The 22,792-nt window shown below is 43.3% G+C and overlaps 1 protein-coding gene across 1 annotated transcript in view; it reads right to left on the bottom strand.

The window, feature by feature from the left end:
- Positions 1–22,792, bottom strand: part of WDFY2 (WD repeat and FYVE domain containing 2) — a 179,016-nt gene that overhangs the window by 7,241 nt on the left and 148,983 nt on the right. Inside the window, exons 8-12 of the mRNA XM_043578142.1 lie at positions 19,772–19,898; positions 8,393–8,498; positions 4,422–4,523; positions 3,463–3,593; positions 656–764 (exon numbers count right to left, since the gene is read on the bottom strand). Coding sequence (XP_043434077.1) covers positions 656–764; positions 3,463–3,593; positions 4,422–4,523; positions 8,393–8,498; positions 19,772–19,898 — 575 coding nt within the window. The remainder of the gene's footprint in view (positions 1–655; positions 765–3,462; positions 3,594–4,421; positions 4,524–8,392; positions 8,499–19,771; positions 19,899–22,792) is intronic.

Genomic DNA, 22,792 nt, shown 5'->3' on the forward strand with positions numbered 1-22,792 from the left:
AGGCCTAGTGGCTTCGAAGGGGGTTATTGTAGCCACTGCATCCTGTGGCCGCCTCCAAGAAGGGCCCAGAGTGGGCCGGTGTGCCAGGCGACCCTGTGCCTGTTTGTCAGGGGTGGCGCAGCTGTGGCCCCTCCTGTCCTGGGCCTCTGCTGTAGTACCAAATCCATGCTCCATTCGGTCCAGCACAGTCCTCAGAGAGGCCCTGGAGGAATGCTTCTGGATTAATTGATCTCACGGGGGAAAGAGCTCGTTTATTTCTTGTTGGCTTACCTGAGTCCTTCCTTTCCTTCAATGCTCGGCTCAAACCCCACCACCTTCCTGAAGCCATCTCCAGCAGCCCCATCCCCCTCCACTGAATTCTTCAGGTAATTCTTGCCTGTATCACTCTTTTGGCTGCTGAACACATGACCTATTAGTAACCGTCGAAAAGACAGAGTACGTCCCCAGTAGACTACCCGCTGCCTGCAGCCAAGAGCCACGTCCGATTTTGGTGTGTGAAGCCCGTGTCCTGGTGTGGGGCCTGGCACGTAATGGGTTCTCAAAAACACTCACCGCTGAGAGTAACCTTGTAAGCAGACCTCACACAGTCTTGGGGCTCCGGTATATTTACATAGGGCCAAAGATGGAAAGCTTCTAAAATGAGATGGCATCCTACCTTAATAACCTTGTCAGTTCCAGAAGTCAGTAACCATCCTCTGGTTGCATCGAAATGCACATGCACAATGTTATGTTTACTGTCATGGAAGGTAGCCGTGGGTGCACGTCTAGAAGGAGCAAAGTAAGTTTCCGAGAGTGAAAAGTAGTGACACATGAATGAAAGAGACCTAAGGTGTCATTAAGCTCTAATTTGCAGCCAAATGGCTAAGACTGCTTCACATTATTTATTATTATTTTTTAATGTTTATTTATTTTTGAGAGAGAGAGCCAGATTATAAGCAGGGGGAGGGGCAGAGAGAGAGGGAGACACAGAATCCAAGGCAGGCTCTAGGCTCTGAGCTGAGCTGTCAGCACAGAGCCCAATGCAGTGCTCGAACTCATGGACCATGAGATCATGACCTAGCTGAAGTTAGACGCTCAACCAAATAAGCCACACAGGTGCCCCTATTTTTTAATTTTTTTTTTTTAATTTTATTTTTAAGTAAAGTCTGTACCCAACATGGGGCCCCAACTCACAACCCCTAGGTCAAGAGTTGCATGCTCTACTGACTGAGCCAGCCAGGCGCCCCAAGACTTACTCACTTTAAAATTACTCTTTAGGGGCGCCTGGGTGGCTCAGTCGGTTAAGCGGCCGACTTCGGCTCGGGTCACGATCTCGCGGTCCGTGAGTTCGAGCCCCGCGTCAGGCTCTGTGCTGACAGCTCAGAGCCTGGAGCCTGTTTCGGATTCTGTGTCTCCCTCTCTCTCTGACCCTCCCCTGTTCATGCTCTGTCTCTCTCTGTCTCAAAAATAAATAAACGTTAGAAAAATTAAAAAAATAAAATAAAATAAAATAAAATAAAATTACTCTTTATATCTACTGTTAGTCCCTGGGAACCTGTTAATGATTTTTTTTCTTAAGGAGCAACGATTCTTGTCTTCTCCAGAATGGGAAAGAGATGATGACATTTCCCAAAGTCTTACGGATTACTTGTTGCTCTGATAGAGCCTATGAAAATCTCTATTGATGCTTTTGACAAATCTTAAAACAAACGCCTCAATGCTTTTGCTAAGTCTCAGAAGAACTTGCTGGTACCTGTGCCTATTAAAAACAAAAAGCACACCTGTTACAAAGCCTAAGATACTATTACCATTCTAACTGAAGGGCTGCCTAATCTATTTCCTTGTGTTCCTGGTGTTAGCTCGCAGGCTTCTTAGTTTTTCTATGGTGTTCTAACTCTTTAACCGGTAAAACAACCTATCAACAAACATCATTATTTGTTTTGTATTTTTTCATCTGTGCTTTTTTTTTTTTTTTTGGTAAGAAGTCTTGTCAACTGCCTAGGTTGTCTAGAGGCAAAGCAGAAGAGGCAGGACAAACGGTGACATGGGGAGGAGGGGGAAGGAGGGACATAGGGAAGGAGACGGCTGTCCTCTCCTCGTGTTTCAAGGGGGCCCACTCTGCAGTGGGCTCTCTGAAGACGGCTGTTACCTGTAGCTAAGTCTGCAGCACAGATCTTGAGTATTCTAAAACGGTCACTTTCAAATATTTAGAATTCAAGATTTAGGTTCAATGTGCTGTTGCCTAGGCTATCTGGGTCTGTGTATTTATCTATTAAATGAAGAATTAATTTAGAAGATCTCTAAAGTTTCTTGCAGCTCTCTAATGAAAAGAACTCTCTTATGAATTCCATCACATATGATGAGTGGAAAATAATCAATGAATATAAATGCTTATTGATGCAAGGGCATCTTAATTTATATTTGATATGGATAAATAAGAAGGAAAAAACACATAAATTAGGGTTATCTGTAAGAGAATGCTTTGCTTTATTAATTGCCAAGAATTTCCTTTAAATGCTGACTTCCTCCGGTGCATTTTAAATGTGTTTCTATCTACGTGCCGCTTACAAGACACCTATCTTATACTTAAAACGATTCTACTGTAGACAAGGTACGGGAGTAGGTGGGGGAGAATCGGGCAGGTAAGTTCCTCAGGAGAGCGTGCCGTCATCCATTATATAAGGGGAACGTGTTGCAAAGCATTCTGTTTACTCCTGGGGCACTTTGGAAGTAGCGGCATTCAAGGGGTAACACAGATGTGCCCCTCCACGTACACACCCCAACGCTGACGTGCAGTAACCTAAGGTCCTAGGTTATTGGGCAAGACCAACAAGCAAGACTGAGTAGCCGCACGGCCGGAAGTCCTGGCCTCTTAGGTAAAGTGGCTTAGCGATTCTGGAGAAGACGCCAACTTCTGGAGCCTGTGGGCTGATTCAGCTCCTGTAAAGATACCAGCTTGGGCTAGAAAGTGAAGCTTGGGTTCCTACACTCCTGAGCAACCCTTAAGGAAATAAACAGATAGAAGGGTTTGCTGGAAGAACATCTGTTTGCAGTGCACATGTCCTTGGGGGTGGAGAAAAGCACAGAAGACATGAATTCTTCACGTGTACTCCCTTTTCCTGACTCGTAAGAGAACACGTATCTCTTGGAAGGAAGGAGGGCTTTACCCACTTGCCATGGTCTATATTCTATAAATTTTTTTAAGTTTATTTATTTATTTAGAGAGGAGGAGGGGGTAAGCATGAGAGAAAGGGGAGAAAGAGAATCCCAAGCAGTGAGGCTCAATCCAATGAACCATTAGGTCATGACCTGAGCCAAAACAAGGACACTTAACCACTGAGCCACCCAGGCGCCCTGCCATGGCCTATATTCTAAACCAGCAGGAACGAGGACACCGTTGGTCACGGCTGAGGTGCCGAGGGCAGCTTCCCAGATCACATTCTCTCCTTCACCCTGACAGCCCTGCGCATTGCTGGAACTCACTCTTCATCGGTGATGGCCTCGTGGCAGCTGTCACAGACCCTCACTTCAAACTCGAAGCCCATCAGGGGGATGGAGGAGCGCTTGGAGCTGCACTTGCCACAGACGGCCTTCCCACACTTGCGGCAGTGGTGCTGGTGGGAGAGAGAGCACACGCTTGCTGTGGCTCCCACGCCTCTGCCTTAGCAGGCTCAGGCGTGGTCAACAGCATTCAGGGGAGGATGTTAAACAAGAGCGCCCCAGGAAACTGAAGGAACACACCAGGCGTGTTCTCTTCGGGGCTCTTTATTCAAAGGAAAGCTGCTGGAAAGACATCTGCTCGTGCCACCGCACCCGCCCCTTCCCCCACCCCTACCACAGCCCCCTTTCGCCCATTCTCGGTCCTTCCCAGCCATCATTAGTATGAACTCCACAGATTATGCTGCTGGATGAAGGAGAACATGAGTGAAGCCCAATTCATGCTCAGGCCATGCTCAGGCTGGGTGACTAACACTGATTTCCTTGGGGAGGACCAAATCCAACCTCGAATCAGACTGAAAATGCTCTATTATTATGAGTAGCTCTAAATGACGAAAACTAAGATGGCAGGAGAGAAAGTGAAATTATTAAGAAGAAATAAACACCACTTACATAATTTCATGGTTTGGTACCACTATGAGCTAAGCGTGACCCCTCTAATTTTAAGATGTGTTTCGGTAGACGCCACTAGAATTCTAAAATCACATCCCTTAACTACTTGGAACAAGGCACTACAGAAACTGAACCCAGAAGGAATGAGCTGCAGTCGATAAGGGAATAAATTAATGTGCAGTCACAAAGTGGCTGCAGGGTTATAACTGACCCCCCCCCCCGCCCCCCCCACCGTCCCCGCCAACTTCTGCCCAGGGTGCTGGTTCTTCTAAGATCACAGGTGAAGTTATTTCCGCTCTATTACATTCTGATGAGGGATCTGTATCACCCACCTGTCTTAGGCCAATTTTCTTACTGTCCCACATTTGCTTGAAGTTCCAGAAGAAAGGCTGATCACATTTTTGGCAGGAGTCGCTGTCCAACCATTCAGGGGTCTTGTGAAATAAAGCACACAACGGGACACAGTGAGGAGCAGTGAGGACAATGAACGATTAACACCGATGAAAGTTACAGAATCAAGATGTGTTTACAAGAAACAGAGGTATGATTGCTCAGTTAGTCATTGAAAAAATATTCACTGAAGGCCTATTGTGCGTCGAGCCCTGGGGGACGTAGTGGTGAATTAAAAGAATCTCTGTCATCATGGAGCTTATAACTTATCAGGGAAGACTACACAAGAAAATATTATGAATGTCAATTACTTAAATAAGTGAAAGTGCTAAGGCCTGAGAAGGCGACGCAGAGTACCATGAGAGCGGAACAGCACAGGCTGGGGCTCAGGCGCATTCAGGGATGGCTGGGGCCACACCACACAGAGTTCTGAGAGCCATGGTGACTTTATCACATATTCTCAGATCGTATATCTGCTCTGGCTGTATATAATTATGTGTAACTGCACATGACACATATACACAGCTACCTGTGTGGGAAGAATACAATGTGGCCTCAGTGCGTACTCAGGGAAGCCGCATGTCCACCTTCCGCTCACGGCAGGGCCCAGCAAGGGTGCAGGCTTTGCTCTTTGCCTCATGGACCACATACTATTCCGTCTCTGTTCGCTATTTCCCAACCCCATCACGAGTACTCGAAACTGTATCAAATGCGTTTTAAAGACGTATTAAGCTTAAAGTTATTCCTTAGCAAATCTTTACGGATTATGCAAATGGTGACTCTACATCTGTTTCTAGAGTTCCATGTTCAACTCTGTACGTTTCATCATTTGGCAGAGAGACTGATCTCTTTCCACCTATCACTGAACCCAAGGAACCTGGACAAATATATCCAACTCCAGGGTTTCTCAAAAGTGAATTCCAGGAAACTCCAATGTGACTCGCAGGCCACTTACTATATAAAAGAAGCCTGAGATCAAACAAGTTTCAGAAATGTGGCAAACAACAGCCCATCCCCTCTCTCTACGAGATTCAACGGACAGCAGCATAGCCAAGGCTTGGAAAGGCTTTTGTCTGTTGATGTAATCCTTTCCCAAAGAAGACCTGTTATGGGACAGATTTGGGGGGTTAGCCTATTCTCCCACCTCCAAGCAGAAATGAACCTAAAGCTATACACACTGTCTCAAAAAAGAAAAGTAAAAAGATGACATTTTAGGAGTTCCAATTCTTGGTTTATTTATTTTAGCAAAACCAAAGAGTTATTAGGAAGTAAGCCTTGATTTGCTTTGTAATTTGCATGCTCTAATCAGTTTAAAGACAGATTTGACAAAGTAATACAAAGTTTTCAGGCAAAAACATTTTATCCCTGAAAGACTTATCTATGTTGTGATTTTTCAAAACACTTATGATGCAGGAAAATTCACAAAAGAGTCACATACACACACTACTGCATCTTTTGTAAGGAAGCATACAGGTTTAGGACATGTATCAAATGCATCACAGTGGGTGTCTATGAGGGGGAAATGGGAGTAAAGATCAGGAAAAGGGAACAAAATCAGCATGTGTGGTATGATTCCATTTTTTATCTACCCCCCGCCCCCCACAATGCTTGTACATGTGTATTTGCAGAGAAAACTATAAGGAAGGACTTTTGCCAACATGTTACGGGTGATATTTCTGGGGTGGGTGACATGTTTTGTATTTGTTAATGAGCACTCTGTGATTTTTCTACAAAGAACATGTATTGTATATACGTCTAAAAAATGATAACGATTCTTGACAAAACGGGTTTCACGAACAAGAGAAACACAGGTTTAGCCTATGAGATGTCAACTCGATGCGTGCTCAGCCACTCAGTCTCCCTCTGCTCCCCAACGCCAATCACCTCTGACTGCTTCTACTGCTCAAAGCATAGGGTGGCTTCTCTTGTTCACCTGGTCTTTACTTGTGGTGTTTCCTGTTCTGGTCGGAGCACATCCGGGCCCCATCAATCTTTCATTTCAGCGCCATGTCCTTGCACAAACTCTCTGCTGAGAAAGCCAACAATGGTAACGCCCCTTCCTAAATACCCGGCACTAATGTTCTATCTTACAACAACTACAATCGAATCCTTCATACCATTTAATAACAGAAAAGACCCACATGTCTTTTCTTCCAGAAAGTCAGCCAGCACAGGGACTGCTTCCTTACAAGTCTCCAGCCTCCTGAGTTAAGCACCCTGCATAGCATTTGCCAGGACCCAGAAGCTCCACAGATACATCTCAGGTCTTTACATTTCTAAAAGATGACCCTTGCAAGAAATGGCTGGAACTATCACTCAAAGAAGATGATTCAAAACAGTCAGCAAGTACCAAGTGCCCCTTTGATATCCGCATGTCAAAGGGTGTCACTTAAGCAAGATGACTCAAAGGACAGCCCATCAACCACCTGGTTTCATCTCTGGAAACCACATCATTATCCTCTTTGGGGCCTCTGTCCACCAAGGGTGGAGGCTGCATGCACTGAGGGAAAAAAGTCCGGTGGCTCCCCCTCTCCTGGTCTGGTCAGTTAGGCCTGGGAAGAAGTCAGGACAGACTAGGTGTGACCGTCCCTCACCCAAAGCAGGCTACAGCACAGATCCACAGTCACATGGACGGCCTGGCTGGCATGGTCACCGCACACTGCACCGATTTCCCTGCTGTTACACTGAAGGGGCCAAGCAGTGCTTTCAAAAGCCATATTCTACAATTCCCCACTTCCAAAGCGTAATGATCATTTTAATTAGTTACTAATAGAACTCCCATGGATTTATGGTTTGGGCAAGTCAGGCTTTAATCTTCTTAAGCATTTAATTACTGGCATTTGAAAGGCATTACATTGTGGATAATAGCAACTACTCTCTTGAAATGAGATTGGGGTGAGGGCGTGGAAAGAAGTTGGGAAATTGCTTTTGTCTTTTTAAAGTGTTGCTTTTCTAAGTCTTACACCCTGCAAAGAAATAAATTAGAAGAATATACACTGTCAGAGGGAAAGTTCACCCCGCGTAATTCTAGGGAAATGAGAAAATGGTTAACTTCAAAGTCCTTGTCAAAGGGGATATTCAGTAAACAGATCAGTTGTTAAGATGCTCAAAGATGAAAAAAGAAAACTCATAAAGAGTCCTATGATAAAACTTAAATGTATGCTTAAAAATGACAAAGTATATATTTATATCTGGAGAATGGTTGAAAGCACAAAAATAGTTATTTCTGATATTTCTACTAATATCAAACTAAAAAGACTCTGACTTCATCAAGTACCATTTCTCACATGTTAGCCACCGTTCTCTAACATAAAGCACATGAGTTTTCTATGCTCCTAGGGCACTTTAGGGAGTAATCGCCTGAAAATAGACGGTTCCCTTTTCCCACCTGAACTTTGGTTATGAATGGAGCAACAGATTCAAAGTCTGAACAGCTTAGTCTCGGTCGAAATTCTTATGAAATCTCTATTGCATGAATGTTACATGCCAATTTGTGAGGGGTACAAAAAATGGAATTTCCTTTTGTACGGAAAAAAATTCTTTAAGGTTTATTTGGTTTTGAGAGACAGAGAGACAGAACCTGAGTGGGGAAGGGGCAGAGAGAGAGGGAGACACAGAGTCTGAAGCAGGCTCCAGGCTCTGAGCTGTCAGCACAGAGCCGGACACGGGGCGTGAACCCATAAACCGTGAGATCACGACCTGAGCCAAAGTCAGACACTCAACCGACTGAGCCACCTAGGCGCCCCCGAAAATTTTTTATTCTCTGACATAACATGTCTTATTTCACAGTTTAATCATAAAATAAAGCAGAAATGAGCAGAAGGGGAGGCTGAGGCATTCCTCGGCAGACCCAGAACCGCACAGTCCAGCCCAGCGGCCATGGAGTGGTCCTGTGACCTGCTGTGACACATACCTCCTGCCTCTCCACGTCCATGTTCCAGACCACAATCCCACCGTCACCACCGCAGGAGATGAGCTGCCGTGTGTGCTGCGCATAGGAAAGGGCCTGGACTTTGTCACTGCAAAAGAAAGCAAAAGTCAGTGACAGTTCTGGAGAGCAAATGAAAGCCCTAAAGGCAGGAAGCCCAGCAAAGTCAATCAGTGCGCATGCTCACCCTTGAGCCCCAAGCACAGGTCTTAGAAATCAGATGGAATCAAAATGTTTAAGATGCTGAGGCCCAGGAAGAGAGAGTTTTTGTCAGTTACCAACACTTAAGGGAAAAAGCTGATTGTTGAACTCAGTGTAAGATAGTACTAGCTCTTTCCTTAATTGATTTATTATATATAAAATCTGTGGCACATGTTTGTGCTGTATTTGTTCTAAAGTCATGATTTTACCTTTAAAAAAAATTTTACTTTAGAGAGTGTGTGAGGCGGGGAGAAGGACAGAGGGAGAGAGAGAGAGAGAGAGAGGGAGAGAGAATCTTCAGTAGGCTCCATGCTCAGTGTGGAGCTGGACACAGGGCTCAATCCCACCACCCTGGGATCACAACCTGAGCTGACATCAAGAGTTGGATGTTCAACCGACTGAGCTACCCAGGTGCCCCTGATTTTACCTTTTATAAGAAAAGTATCCTTTTTTTAATGTTGATTTTTGAAGGAGAGAGACATAGAGTGCAAGTGTGGGAGGGGCAGAGAGAGAGGGAGACACAGAATCTGAAGCAGGCCCCAGGCTCCCAGCAGAGAGCCCAGTGTAGGGCTTGAACTCATGAACTGTGAGATCATGACCCAAGCCAGAGTTGGATGCATAACCGACTAAGTCACCCAGGCACCCCCCCCAAAAGTATCCTTTAAGAGTACTGGAGGTCATTCATCGGAATGCCCACTGCATTCCTGCCAGATCGAGGTAAACCATGTTGCCTGAGGTGTGAGGCACATCATGGTGGCTTAAGCCAAAGGGTGCCATTTCTTGGCTTCCAGAGTGAAACCAAAGTAGGAATAGACTTGAGTTTTGCTGACTCTCTATTTTCTCTAGTTTTCATTTCCTCTCTACTCATTTTGTGTTTTATTTTTCTTTCTAGTTCATACATGGCTGATGAATTATTCCTTCTTGGGGAGAGCCAAGACCAGTTCCGTGGTCTGACAATTTGAGCATCACTAACAAAAAGTTATATACATTATTCTCCATTGGGTGAGGGAATAGGAAACTGGCTCCTTGGTTGTTTCTGATTATGTTTCTATGTTGAGCTCAAATCAATTAAGGATTCTGTGCCCACTGGGAAGGAGAACAACTCCTTGAAATCTGGACTGGGGTTTTTTTTGTGTGCTTTCGTGTTTCTTTTTGCCCTGCAGCTGAAGTTGTGGAACAGATGCTGTTAAAGCCCCGTGTGTCTGCGTCTACACTTCAGTAAGGCCTGTCCCTCTCGTATATGGAGTGCTATTGTATTTCCAGAGGGTGTCAATAACTTAGATTACAGTATTATTTCTTTTTTCTTGTTTTAATTTCTTTTTTTTAGATTATAGTACTTCTTAAATTATAAGAACTTGTTCTATTTGGCTTATAAAGAGAAACAAATGTTTATAGAAATTCATTCTTCCTAAACTTAACAGAAAAAAAGGAAATTGGGCCTCTAAAACTTTACGTTTACTAGACTTAAAAATTCTTTTACACAAAATACTAACTCAATAGCATTTTAAGAACCTAAGTTCAGAGAATTGAGGCTAATTCTTTGGCAAGTGAGACTAGTATGGTTACATTTTAAAACACAGCTAGTCTTTTTCTAATTTATCAGTGTTATGTATAACACAAGTGTACAACTTATTTTAATGGGGTTGATTTCTTATAAGTGTATATAGGATAACTGGTCAAACAAGCGAATATGATGCCTATATAATGCTTAAGACTATTAAAAATATAAATTCGTGTTGAACGCAACTGAATTAATTGTTTTGATAAAGTTTCTCTATAACTAGCAATTATGTGTTATGGCACATCAACTTACAGATAATCCCTAAGATCTTTAGGTAACTTAAAATGGATTACTATTAGGTTGAACTAATTGATAAATAATCGTTGGATACCCACTTAGATAATTTCCAAGTAAGTCAGAATACTGAAACTTTGATTACAAAGCATAATATTAAGCTTATATATACTTCCTTTTTATTTTGTACATCCTAGGCAGGCTGCAACTTAGGTGAGTCACCAATGAAGACATCCACGCGTGCCACCTTAAGGAGACATAAAAGTGGCATACGTTGCAAGAGAAATTTCTGTGGTGTGCGCTCCCGAGCTTTGCTGGTCTGCTCGGATGCTTGTATGTGACAGCTTTCAATTATCCACATCCTCCCTCCTCCCAATTTTCTCTAGGAGATATACACTAGTTACTTTGGTTAATTATTATAATTAAAATGGATGGTTGAGACTATGCCAGGGGCAGTAATGGAAACAAGATATGACGATGTGTGGGCTTTTGTTTTTCAAAGAGAAAACAGAACAGTTTTGTCTTAAAGCAATGGTTCTCGAACTTTTTTGTCTCAGGACCCCTTTGCACTCTTAAAACTTATTTGAGGACACCAAAGAGCTTTGGTTTAAATAAGTGATAACTATCAATATTTATTTCATTTGAAGTCAGAATTGAGAATTAAAAAAAATATCGATTCATTTGGAATTAGCAACGAATCCATTCCATCTTAATATAAATAACATATATTTGATGAAAATTAACTGTACTTCCCAAAGTGACAAATTTTGATGACAGAAATGGCACTGTTGAACATTTCTGCAACTCTTTCTAAATAGTATGTGGCTTTACAGGAGCAAGCCAGATAAACATCTCTTTCTGCATTTATTCTGATGCCACTCGTCATGCAGCCTCTGGAAAACTCCATTGTACATTTTTGAGAGAATATGGATGAATAAGGCAGTTCGAAAGTAAAGTATAAATTTGTTCCAGAATATGAGAAAGAAAAATGAAGGATAAAACTTGGAACGTGAATTTTATTTGCTTTGGTTTATAATACTCGAGTCTGAAAAAAGAGCAATAAAATGCATTAAAATCTTGGCGTAGTTCCCTCAGTTTTGATGGCCTGCTTCCTTGCCTTACTGATTAATGCCTTTGACTACAATGCAAAAGGATATTTTTTACCTTCTATAGAATCTGCCTAGCTAGCAAAGATTTTGTGTGTCACCACAATTATTTTCAGAGCTTTACGTTGACTTGGTTAAAGTCCCAGAAACATCTCTGACAACTCTTTTGATTTTGCCTTCCCAGACTGTACCCTGTCTTTTGAAAAAATAAAATAAAAAAATTGGGATACTTTTTATACCTACAGCTATCTTTGAGATTTCCTGGAGGGATCCTTGAGAATTGTAAAGATGTGTTCCTTTGCCTCATAAAAAGAGAGATGCTATAAATAACTGTATTCGTTTGCTGTGTTGCTATTTTAAGAGTTTCATGGGACGAGTTGTCAGATCACAAGAGATGCTCAGTCTTCCCTAGGTCAAGTCAGTATAGATAAGATGTTATTAATATATAAGTATTTCTAAAGTTGCATATTTTATGGGAGGACCCTGGAGATTAATCAGAGCTCTCATTGTCTATAATATGTTTTCCCCTCTGGGGAAATAACGATCAAAACTCTTGGGAAACACTTATGTAGGCTATCTCAATAGAGAATTTTCTTCTCCTCCCTTATGATATTATCTGTCACAGTAAAAAAAAAAAAAAAAAAAAAAAAAAAACCTAACCATTAAAGTCTCTATAATCTATAGATAACTTTTGTTTCACTCTGATGCTTGCCTGAGGGCTCTGTTATAAGCTACAGGCCAGAAAGGAGAATCTCGAGAGTTTCACAGAAAAGGACGACATGTACCAGGTATTTTAAAATATTGCTATTTCAAAGAACAGACTCTCGGGCAAAGGTTACAGAGCTGACACGGCTTAGACAATTTGTAAGCTGTGCTAGTGGACCAAGTCTGGATTTCCTTGGATTTCTGGACTCTTTTTAGTCTGGCTGCAGATGGCTTCATGAATGCAGACTACTAAAGCAAGAACCAGCAGAACAAGAATTAATTACACAGGACTGAATGAACTGAAGAGGGACATTTTACTGTGGTTATATGTCTGGAATAGTCTTAAATGTTCTTTGGATCTATGAGGCTGCCTTTTCTCTTACTTTTTACCCTACGTCTGACCTACAATCTTGTAAACTCTGCTTTTATAAGCTAAAGAAACATTTAAACATGACATCCAGTTTTCAATGATTCCCCCGGAATTAAAACAGTAATACTGGATCCCCTTAAATTTAATGGCAATATATTTATTTTGTAGGTTCAGTTAGCCTCCATCCAAAGGATATGACTTGGCAACCAGGTCTTTACCTGGAGTGTCATATTAGAGAATGATGCTCATCGAATCAGATATGACTAGCCACTTGAACTTATGGCGCCAATGCCCACAAAGTGTTCCCAGGAAAACTGGCCTAGTACTGGCTTTGCAGGGTCCTGGCCTTACAGACAGTAAGGAAACTACCAGGCCAGGGACCTGGCAAACGTTGGCAACCTCGAGGAATTCAACCAAAGCTGTAAATACCACAGGTGAAATATGGTGCAGAATCTTTTGGGCTAGCTTTCCTAATCTTGGTACACCCAATAACAGAGGCTTTGAAAAGCCCAATCCAAGATTCCTTATAAAAACTTGCAGGCAGAAGTTAATTCTGCAGGCTTGATAGTTATTGTTTAATACTCTTTGGCTCTATTATTTGCAAAGCAAACCAAGAAGACCTATATGGCTAATTAACACTCTCACCGTACAATGTAAATAATCAGGCCAAACCTTATGAGACCAACCTTTTGTGATCGAGAATCATCTTTGAGATTATTATGATTATAGGAGGGGTGGGGGAAGAACTATCAGGCAGACTGTGAAGGAATGAAATGGGCAAAAAGAAATTACTGGTATCTTCAAATGAAATATCAGGTGATACCTAGCATACCTTTTGGGGTTGTCTGATTCTGTAGGGGTCTGCATCTTTCAGTACCATTAACTTTGCTATTTTATAACTCTATAAGTTACATGAACCTGGTATTATTGCAAATGAACCTTTCCAGTGATGATATAACTAATCCCCCTGCCCTCCCCCTCCCACAGAAGAAGCCAATTGTGAATCCACCTACAAATTCATTTCAGTTCTCCATTGCCTATGCATACGTCTGTTCTTTGGATTTTCCTTTGAACTGGTGTAACATCTTACTAGTCCCTTTAGTAATTAATGACTAATATAAAATTTTCACCGGGTATTTGTTAACAAAAGAGTCAACTGTTTTCTATGTCTCTTGGCTGCTACTTCACACATTTTAAAGTATGGAGCGCCACCATTCTGACATTCAAGGGCAAGAAGGAAAATCTATCTACTTGAACAGACTTGTAACCCGGTGATTTGAACTACATTTCATTTGTTAAGGCATCTTGATACACATCAGTGATCTTGTAAAACCAAAATAAGCTACAGAAGGAACTGCTTTGCCACTCATAGCTGGCAGCAACATTCAGCAACCAATACATAATTTATGGGACTCCAATACTGTTAATATTCCAACACAGATGAGTGGAACACAGTGATGAATGCTGGATTCCAAGCTTTGTAATAAAGCTGCTCAGGGACTTCTTGATTTAAGGATTCACAATCTAACCACCTTGCAGTTAAAAACGAGGTAAGGGAACATCCCCAGGTTCACAGATTGAGGGTTATAAAGAACAAAAGATACCTTCTTCTTACATTCATGTTTCATCTGACATCAGTGTAGCATTTATACTGGAAAGCATTTCAAAACTGGTTATCATTCCACGGGTGAGAGCTCCAAGTACTGCATTGCAAATGCTCTTACCGGTGCACAAAAGCCTCACTTTTCACAACTACCAGGATCTGCCAGCTACAAAGACTACACTTACTGGCAATGGCCTCATTTCCCTTCTCACCAGCCCAAGAGGGAACACAGGCCTTAGTAGGACTAGCTACATAATTGGGGGGGGGGGGGCGTCATGCACAATGAAAATGCAGGGCCCCTTGCTAAAAATGTACTAACAATGACAAGATGGTGACAGCAGGACATTAACCCAAGCATGGGGCCCATCCAAGCATGGGGCCCTGTGTGACTGCACAGGTAGCATGCCCCTGAGGCCGGTGCTGTGTCTGATGCTTATTAAGGAAAAAGGGTAGAGAAGCCTTTATTCTTTTTATTGAAACAGATTTTCAGACATAAGGTAACATCTGCTCAAATGTCAACTTAGGTCCTCTTCTACATCCTAAGAGTAGTATAGCAGCTTTCATTTCTTTGATGAAAAGTCCTAGATTACTTGGTGAAAATCTAATCAGTCATGCACCTGCTCCCAGAGAACTCGCTCTCTTATATTCAGAGCCCCCATATTCATAAGTCTCCCAAACCTCCAAGGACCAGAAAAGGCTCGTGAGTAATCCACACATGTGAGGTCCCCCGGATAACAGATACTTGGGGCCATCTCACACCAAAGGGACCCTGGATGGATCTGCCTCCCTGGGAATCCTTGGATCACAGCCAGCCTGAACCTGAACATAGGATCCTACTAGGAGTGCTGGTTCGAGATCGGCAACATTTGGCTGTTTACCGGCTAAGACGGAAGATCAGAGCAGCCGCTGCCCTTCTATCCGCCTGCAAGTTCCTGAAAACACTGTACTGAGTTCATGCAGTTCTGTTTTGGGTAACCTCCTGATCCTCAGAACAATGAGAACACATTCATCTCCTAAGATCCAAATCAACAGTGACTCCCTCCACTGAGGCTTCCCATTTTTCAGTACAACTGGCAAACTGTCCCACCTCATTCCCATTCTCATGCCTCTATAGCACCATTTAGGCAGTGGCTGTTGCCATAGTGCCCTTCATATCCGAAGTGTCTGCTATAAAGTCTGGTATATAGACAGAGATCAGTAAACTTCTGTTGAGTGTAATATAAATTGAGGGAGTAGGTACATGTGGCTATACTTCCACTTAAAATGCTATGTTCAGAGAGAAATACAAATCCTATCCAAAACTTGATTTACAAATTACTATAATTTTTATTAACAAGAATATTCTTAACACCTGTCACTTACTGTCCCTTACTCTTGTGCTGATTATTTTACATGCATTATATCATTTATGGTTTTTGACAACCTTTGAGGGTTTTCCTTTCCAATATAATCCTTACTTTGGAGATGAGGAAACTGAGGATCAGAGAGATAGAGAGCCCTGCTTAGAGCCAGAAGGGCTGGCTCAAAAACAGCCTGGCCTGATCCAGAGGCCAGCAATTAATGACCACACCACGGAGCACCACCCCTTGGATAAGAGTCCACTCTCCGTGAAAACCCTAATTTCGAATTCTTTGATCTATTATGCATTAGCCAAGTGTGAAATAGAAAAAAATCTCTTCCCCTGTATCCTAATAATTCTCCAGTGATACAATGAGAAATGCTCCTAAATCTGAGATTCGCAAAGAGAGAAACCTTGCTCTCTTGACCCTTTGCTGTCCTTCCCCAAACCCAGGAAAGGATGAATGTGAGAATTCTACTTCCTTTCCTAACTTGACAGGCAATTTACCTGATAAAGAGGGAAAGGTACAAATTCTCCCGATGGATATTTATCGACGAATAGCCCCTTTCTTTTAAAAAAAATTTTTTTTTTAATGTTCATTTATTTTTGACAGACAGACACAGAGTGTGAGCGGGGTAGAGGCAGAGAGAGACACACAGAATCTGAAGCAGGCTCCAGGGTCTGAGCTGTCAGCACAGAGCCTGATAAGGGGCTTGAACTCATGAACCGTGACATCATGATCTGAGCCGGAGGCTTAACTGACTGAGGCACCCAGATGCCCCACTGACTAGTCCCTTTCTTTACCAAAAGGCTTTGAAGATGCTTGTAACAAAAGTCTTATACATGCTAAGAGTCGGAAGAGAAAAACCAAGAGCTGGGACTATGGAAAAAGGAAGCAAATACACAGGCCATGTGTGCCAACAGCCGGGGCTGTGACCACGTCCCCCGTAACCGAAGATCCCAGTCTTGGTGGAGGGTTCCATCCCAAAAAGTTCATCTGTGCTTTAAATCGAGTTACCGTTAAACTAAATTGCCACAAAGTCTTAAAAGCCTGAGAAAAATACTGCTAGAAAGGAAAATTATGGTCATAAAGTTGGTCATGAAATGACAGGTATTATCTAAGAATAAAAAAGGATCTAAAAAGCCCAAGTATCGTTATTAGCTTTGACACGGTGGGCATGGGACAATAAATGTCCAGGCTTATGCTTCTATAATATCCATCCAACTGGTAATGGATACTTCAGAAACATAACTGGTCCCTGAAACTGGAACCTTTTCTTTGCCTTTCCTTCCACAGAGCTAGCACACAATCATGGTCCACTTGCTACAGGGAATAAAAATACCAAAATGTTTCAAATGCAGAGAATATTGTATAGAAGTATACTTTCTTAGCTTTTTTCCCTTGGACTTGGAAACATTTCAGTTACTCTAGTGCTAAAGCTCTCTCTGCTTTGATGGGTTTTTCACACACCAGATCAAATTAGTTGCACAAATGTCTTATTTCTGCTGAAGGATGGAATGAAGCCACAGGACCCAGGACAGAAGACCCGTAAAGCTGCCCCTTCACATCGGGGTCGGATATTCCCACAAAAGGGGAAGGTGGTCTTTCCACTCCTCTGGGGCTCTCTGGTCCGGTCGGCTCTGCCCAGTTCCCAAGCTCACCAACTCGGTGCCTGATTTGGAACTCTGACCACCCAGAGTCTCCCTGAGGAGAAGGTGGGAACATAAGGAATTGTAGGACAGCTAGGGGCAGCCTCGGGCCCCACGAAGAAACTCTTTGGCCTCTAGAGTGGAAAAGAGACCAAAAAAACATCATGGAGCACAGAAGGGGCCATCTGTTAGTCAATGCTCATTTCTCTGCCCCAGTACCTAGTATAGTGCAGGATGCAAAGAAGGCTCTAAGTAGCTTTCTTGGACTGAAAGAAGGTTTGAGAGACCCAAGCTACCAGCTGGAGGCTTTGAGGGTGGTAGCTCGATATTCTCATCTAAAAAATGACATCGGGCTTCCCTCTTACATATCCAGGGTTCTTGGAAGATTACACTGAGGTCCCTGTGTGTTTCAGAAGCTCTCTGGCAAAATACTAAGCTCCATTCAAAGACAAGAATCACTGAACACCAATCCAGTGGCCAATTTTCAGGACAAAGCAATGGTGGCCATGTGGCGCTATGCTCCCCTTCCTGCCTGCTGCCCTGGCCCCTTTCCTTCCGCCACCTTCTGTGACTCCCAACCTCCCACTTCCAGCAGCTCTGGTGCCTTCCCTGTCCTCACCTCGGGCACTCAAACCCAGGGTTAACACCAACTGATGCTGAGGAAGTTCATCTCTCCCAGCTGTGTGACACCAGGTGGCCCCTCCCAGGCTAAGGCCCGGTGATGGTGACCACAGAGTTCACATCATTCCTTTCTCAGCTTGAGATAAATAAAGCCCCAGGCAAAGGCCTACAGCCATTATTCCTGTTTAAAGCCAGGGCTGACCAGTGGCTTCTGGTCTCACCAGCCTGCTGGCCCACTAGGTTCTAAGGGTACAGAGTAACAGGAGGGACTCCCAAGTATGGTCTGTTCCATTTTCTAAAAGGTCAGGTCTGCATTCCTTAGAAACTAGAATACCTAATAGCCCAGGTTCCATTTTTCTGGGACTGAGAGACTGTATCTCAACTTCATAGCTTTTCCTTTCTTACCAAACTCTAGGCGCAAGTTTTCCAGAACAGTTTGCACGAGGGCACTCGGCACCCAGTGACGCTGGTGCTGAGCACTGTCATACTTTACCGCCCTGAGGATGGGTCATGCAAGATTGCCTGCAGTCTTTATTAACCACGGTGCAAAAATGAAACTAGTTATGAGTTCATCTGAGTGAGCCCAACAAATATTACTGCTCTTCATTCAAAACTGGCATTTTATTTCTCTGAGACAGCCTGAGGTGGCAGAATTACCTGGCAGAGTGGATAATAACTGAGCATTACTAAACAGGACTGTGTTTGCCTTCTCCTTTTCTTCACTTACACGGATGATGCCAACTCCTTTCATATGATACTGATGTATGTCCCCTTGCCATGGAGATAAGCACAAGGGAACGATTCCTCTTAATGAGCTGATGACGAGGTCCGAGTGGCCCCACAAGCCACACATGGCCCCAGACAATGGGTCTGTTCTCAAATGTGGGAAAGGAGGCCTAATAAGTAGCTCTCTAAGACTAAATTCTAACACTGCAATAATGACTTGTGCAGGGGCCTTCCAAAATTCAATCAGTAATAATCCCAACTGCAAAATTTAACTACTTAGGGGAACATTTTAAAACGAGTGCTTCCGGGCAGATTTACAAAAAGAGCTAATGTTGGTTAACACCAGTCAGTTCCTGGGAGCCCCACTAACATTTGTTTACGGATGTCTAGAGTCGCTGCTAACATCACTGTGGAAACTTTCCAAGTTAAAAACAATTCAGACGAGCTTAGAGCTTTGAAGCAAATCTACGGTTCTTTTCCGCACACGGCCAGTATGTGCCCCCGGAGCCTGTGGGCAGCCATTAGAGTGTGGTCTGAGGGCCACCAGGAGAGCTGCCTGGGAGGCTGCGAACAACAGAGGTGCCTCAGCTCCACATTGGTGACCGGAATCTCCAAAGACAGGGGCCAGGAACCTACATCAAAAAAAATTCCTTAGTGACTCTCAGCACACGGCAAAGAGTCTGCTCCAAGGAAATGCAAAGCTGCCTTTGCTTTTCCTCTCGGCCCGTGAAATCGTCCCTCAAGGAAGAAGAGGGCCTGATAGGAATCAAAGCGAGTCTTCAATAAATATGTGGTGAAGTACAAAATCTATTGTGTAAGAATATTATCTCTCCCCTCTTCCTCAAGCTGCCGGGAGCCCTGGCACCACATCTGAGCTCAATTACAGAAATTCTGTAGGCCTCCATGGCTTCTATTTTTAAGCTTTTTTTTTTCCTCTCTCTCTCTCTAATTTTTACTCTTAGGTCTCCCTGGTTCTCACTTTTACCTTTTATTTGTTTGCTGCCATTATTTTACTTCACGGTTTTTGTAGGCACTGTCAAGTCCTCTATGGAATTAAACAAGGTGACGTGTAAATAAATAAACATACTTAGGTACGGATACAATTCAAAGTGGCCGTTAGTTGAGTGCCTGCCGGGTTCCTTCCCATGCGAAGATCCTGCCACAGAGACTGGAGCACATGCCTTTGTTCTAGGCTTTCAGAAGGGAATCTTTTCTCAGAGTTTTTAGTAAAAGCACCAGCAGCCTTACTTGTGTCCTTGGAGCTCGATGGCTGTTCCTTTCCTCCCGCCGATGTCCCACATGATAACGGAGTGATCGGAGCTGCCGGAGAACAACACTCGCTGGACGGGGTCCCAACAGAGAGCAGTCACCCCACCTGACAGAACAGACACAGCGGGACATTCGTCACCAGGCAACAATAGCATTCACCAATAAATGTGAATGCAAAGGCGTTAGGATCTAGTGTAGTTCTTCTGCTTAGAGAACACACAAGTAATCCCTGAAGAGAAAAAAACGGACTCCCAGAATAAAAGTCCTGCCCTTTCAGCATTTTTCCACAAAACTTAATATACCATAAAATCAATTATATAAAAACCAAAGGAAATGAAAAAGGCAATTAATTGACAGACAAGAGACGTAATTCGAAGAATGGAAAATATCACACTATTTGGAAGTATTAACCATATTTCCTTGACTTCTGTCTACCTCCCGCCCTGACAATAACAGATGAGAAGTAAATGGAGTTTTCAATAGCTTAGTTGGATTCTTTACTCTTTTTAAAAAAATTTTTTTAATATATATTTTCAAGAGAGAGAGTGACACAGAACGTGAGCAGGGGAGGGGCAGAGAGAGAGAGGGAGACACAGAATCGGAAGCAGGCTTCAGGCTCTGAACTGTCGGCACAGAGCCTGACGCGGGGCTCGAACCACAAACCGTGAGAACCTGACCCGAGCCAGAGTCGGACGCCCAACCAACTGAGCCACCCAGGAGCCCCAGATTCTTCATTCTTCAGCACAGATATAATTAGACTACAACATCGGAATTTAAAATTTATTTCCTCTCTTTGGGAATTTAAATTTACAGATTTGGGGCACATCATGTACATCCCTAAGGGTCAATTTCCTCAACTGTAAATGGGGATAATGGGGTTACATCCAAACATCTGCATGCAACTAATGATAATATCAACCTGGCCATTACCTACTTCATAGGTTGTGGTGATAATGAGGTTGGATCCGTTACATAGGACCCCTCTGTAAACTGTAGCGTGAGGTACACACACGCTGATTATTAGCGTTAGTCTACCGAGCGGCAATGAAATATTATGACAGATCTTTCTCTGGCAGTCCCCTTATAAATCAAACTCCTGCATGATGAGAACAATATTAACTTTTTCCACATGATATGGGCACAAAGCCTACAAACACTTAAGAATGTGAGAAATACTCATTTTTTTTACATTATTGGAAAATATTATACTCTGAAAAGAACAGAAAATACCATCTTGTTTCTTCAAATCTGCCTTTTTCTTATTTAGATTACCAATTTGTTCTAACAAAGCGCTGCACTTTAAAAGCTTTTAGGAAAGTTTCTTTCACATAACATTCTCAGAAGGTTGTTGTTGTTGTTTTCTCCCCAGGATCAAAAGGGAAAAAAATCCCACTATTCTGGCTTACGTTTAATAGCTTCTCCCTATACCTGTGTAACATTCTGCTGGTACATATTCCTGCCCACGAAGGAGTAAACACCCCAACCCACCAGTGTACCTGCAGGGCCCCCCCCCCCCCCGACACTCCCATCTCCTCCCCCACCGCCACATAACAGCTCGGAGCACGGAGCCAGCAGCAGACAGGCTCTGGGGTTGTCTCTTGAATGAATGAAGGAGCAGATGAATGAAAACACATGAATCTTTTTTTCACCCACCATCCTTGTTACTTGGAACTCCTCTACCAGACTCACTGACCCTTCAAAGTTAAATATTGCTTCTCCTTTTATACAACTCCTCTTGGTTTCCTGCTGTTGAACTCCATGCTTACAGCAGTCCCTCCTTGTCCATGGTTTCACTTCCTGGGGTTTCAGGTACCCGTGGACAACTGTGGTCCGGAAGTAGATGATCGTTCTTCTGCGGGACCCTCGGATGGTGAGCGGTAGCCTAACGCTATGCCATCCATCTCACGTGATCTCACTGCAAAGGCATCTGATCATCTCACCTCGTCACAGGAAGAAGGGGGAAGCACAGTACAAGAAGATGTTTTCAGAGGCAGGCCACGTTCGCATAACTTTCATTACAGTGTATGTAAACACGGTATATCTAGGGTTCAGTAGTATCTGTAGTTTCAGGCATCCACTGGGGGGTCCTGGAACTTGTCCCCCGCAGATTTGGGGGGGCTGCACTGTACTTTTTAAATTTAACCATCCTTCAGTAATTTCAGGATATTCCATCCTGCAAAACATGTTATTTATTCCCACACGGTACCCAATGGCTTACTTTGTTAAATACCTGTGGCAGAGTTAGCTAATCGTCCACCTAGATCCATACTTCCCCTTCCATATATGGAGTGCTCCCTGGAAAGCCGCTGTCCTGCAGGGACCGCATTTATGGGGCCCTCTTGCATCTAGGGGGCATGTGACCAGTTCTCAGCAACTGAATCCAGAAAGTAATCTGCGTTCCTTCCAGACCAGAGCAGTCCCTTTTTCACTTTCTCTTTGTACTTCCTCCCCTCCTTGAGGACTCCAAGACCCCAGGGCATGGAGAAACTACATTCTAGAAGGAGCCAGAGTCCCTGAATCACCACATGGAATAGAGCTGTAAATCCACAACCAGACTGAACCAGAATGAACAAAAACAGAATGAACAAAAACAACCACACTGAGTTGTCACAAGAGTGACAAACTTCTGCTACACGAAGCCACTGGAATGTTAGAAATTATTTGTTAGAGCCTTTTTTTTTTTTTTTAAGTAGGCTTCAAACCCAGCATGGAGCCCAGTGTGGGGCTTGAACTAATAACCCTGAGATCAAGACCTGAGCTAAGATCAAGAGTCAGATGCTCAACCAACTGAGCTACCCAGGTGCCTAGCATTAGGTATTATAATGCCATATACTTACTGGGATATGTAATAAGGCTGGCCCAAGAGGAAGGTGAGAGTCACCAAAAGCTTCATAAATCAGGCAAATAAAAAGAAGTTACTACCTTAGGCTGTTAATCTTGATGCCTTATGTTTCACCAGAATTGGAGAAGACCTCAGGTGGGGAACTATTCCATCAGCTT

This window comes from Prionailurus bengalensis, chromosome A1 (assembly GCF_016509475.1).
Source record: "Prionailurus bengalensis isolate Pbe53 chromosome A1, Fcat_Pben_1.1_paternal_pri, whole genome shotgun sequence".
In the NCBI taxonomy this organism is placed as follows: domain Eukaryota; kingdom Metazoa; phylum Chordata; class Mammalia; order Carnivora; family Felidae; genus Prionailurus; species Prionailurus bengalensis.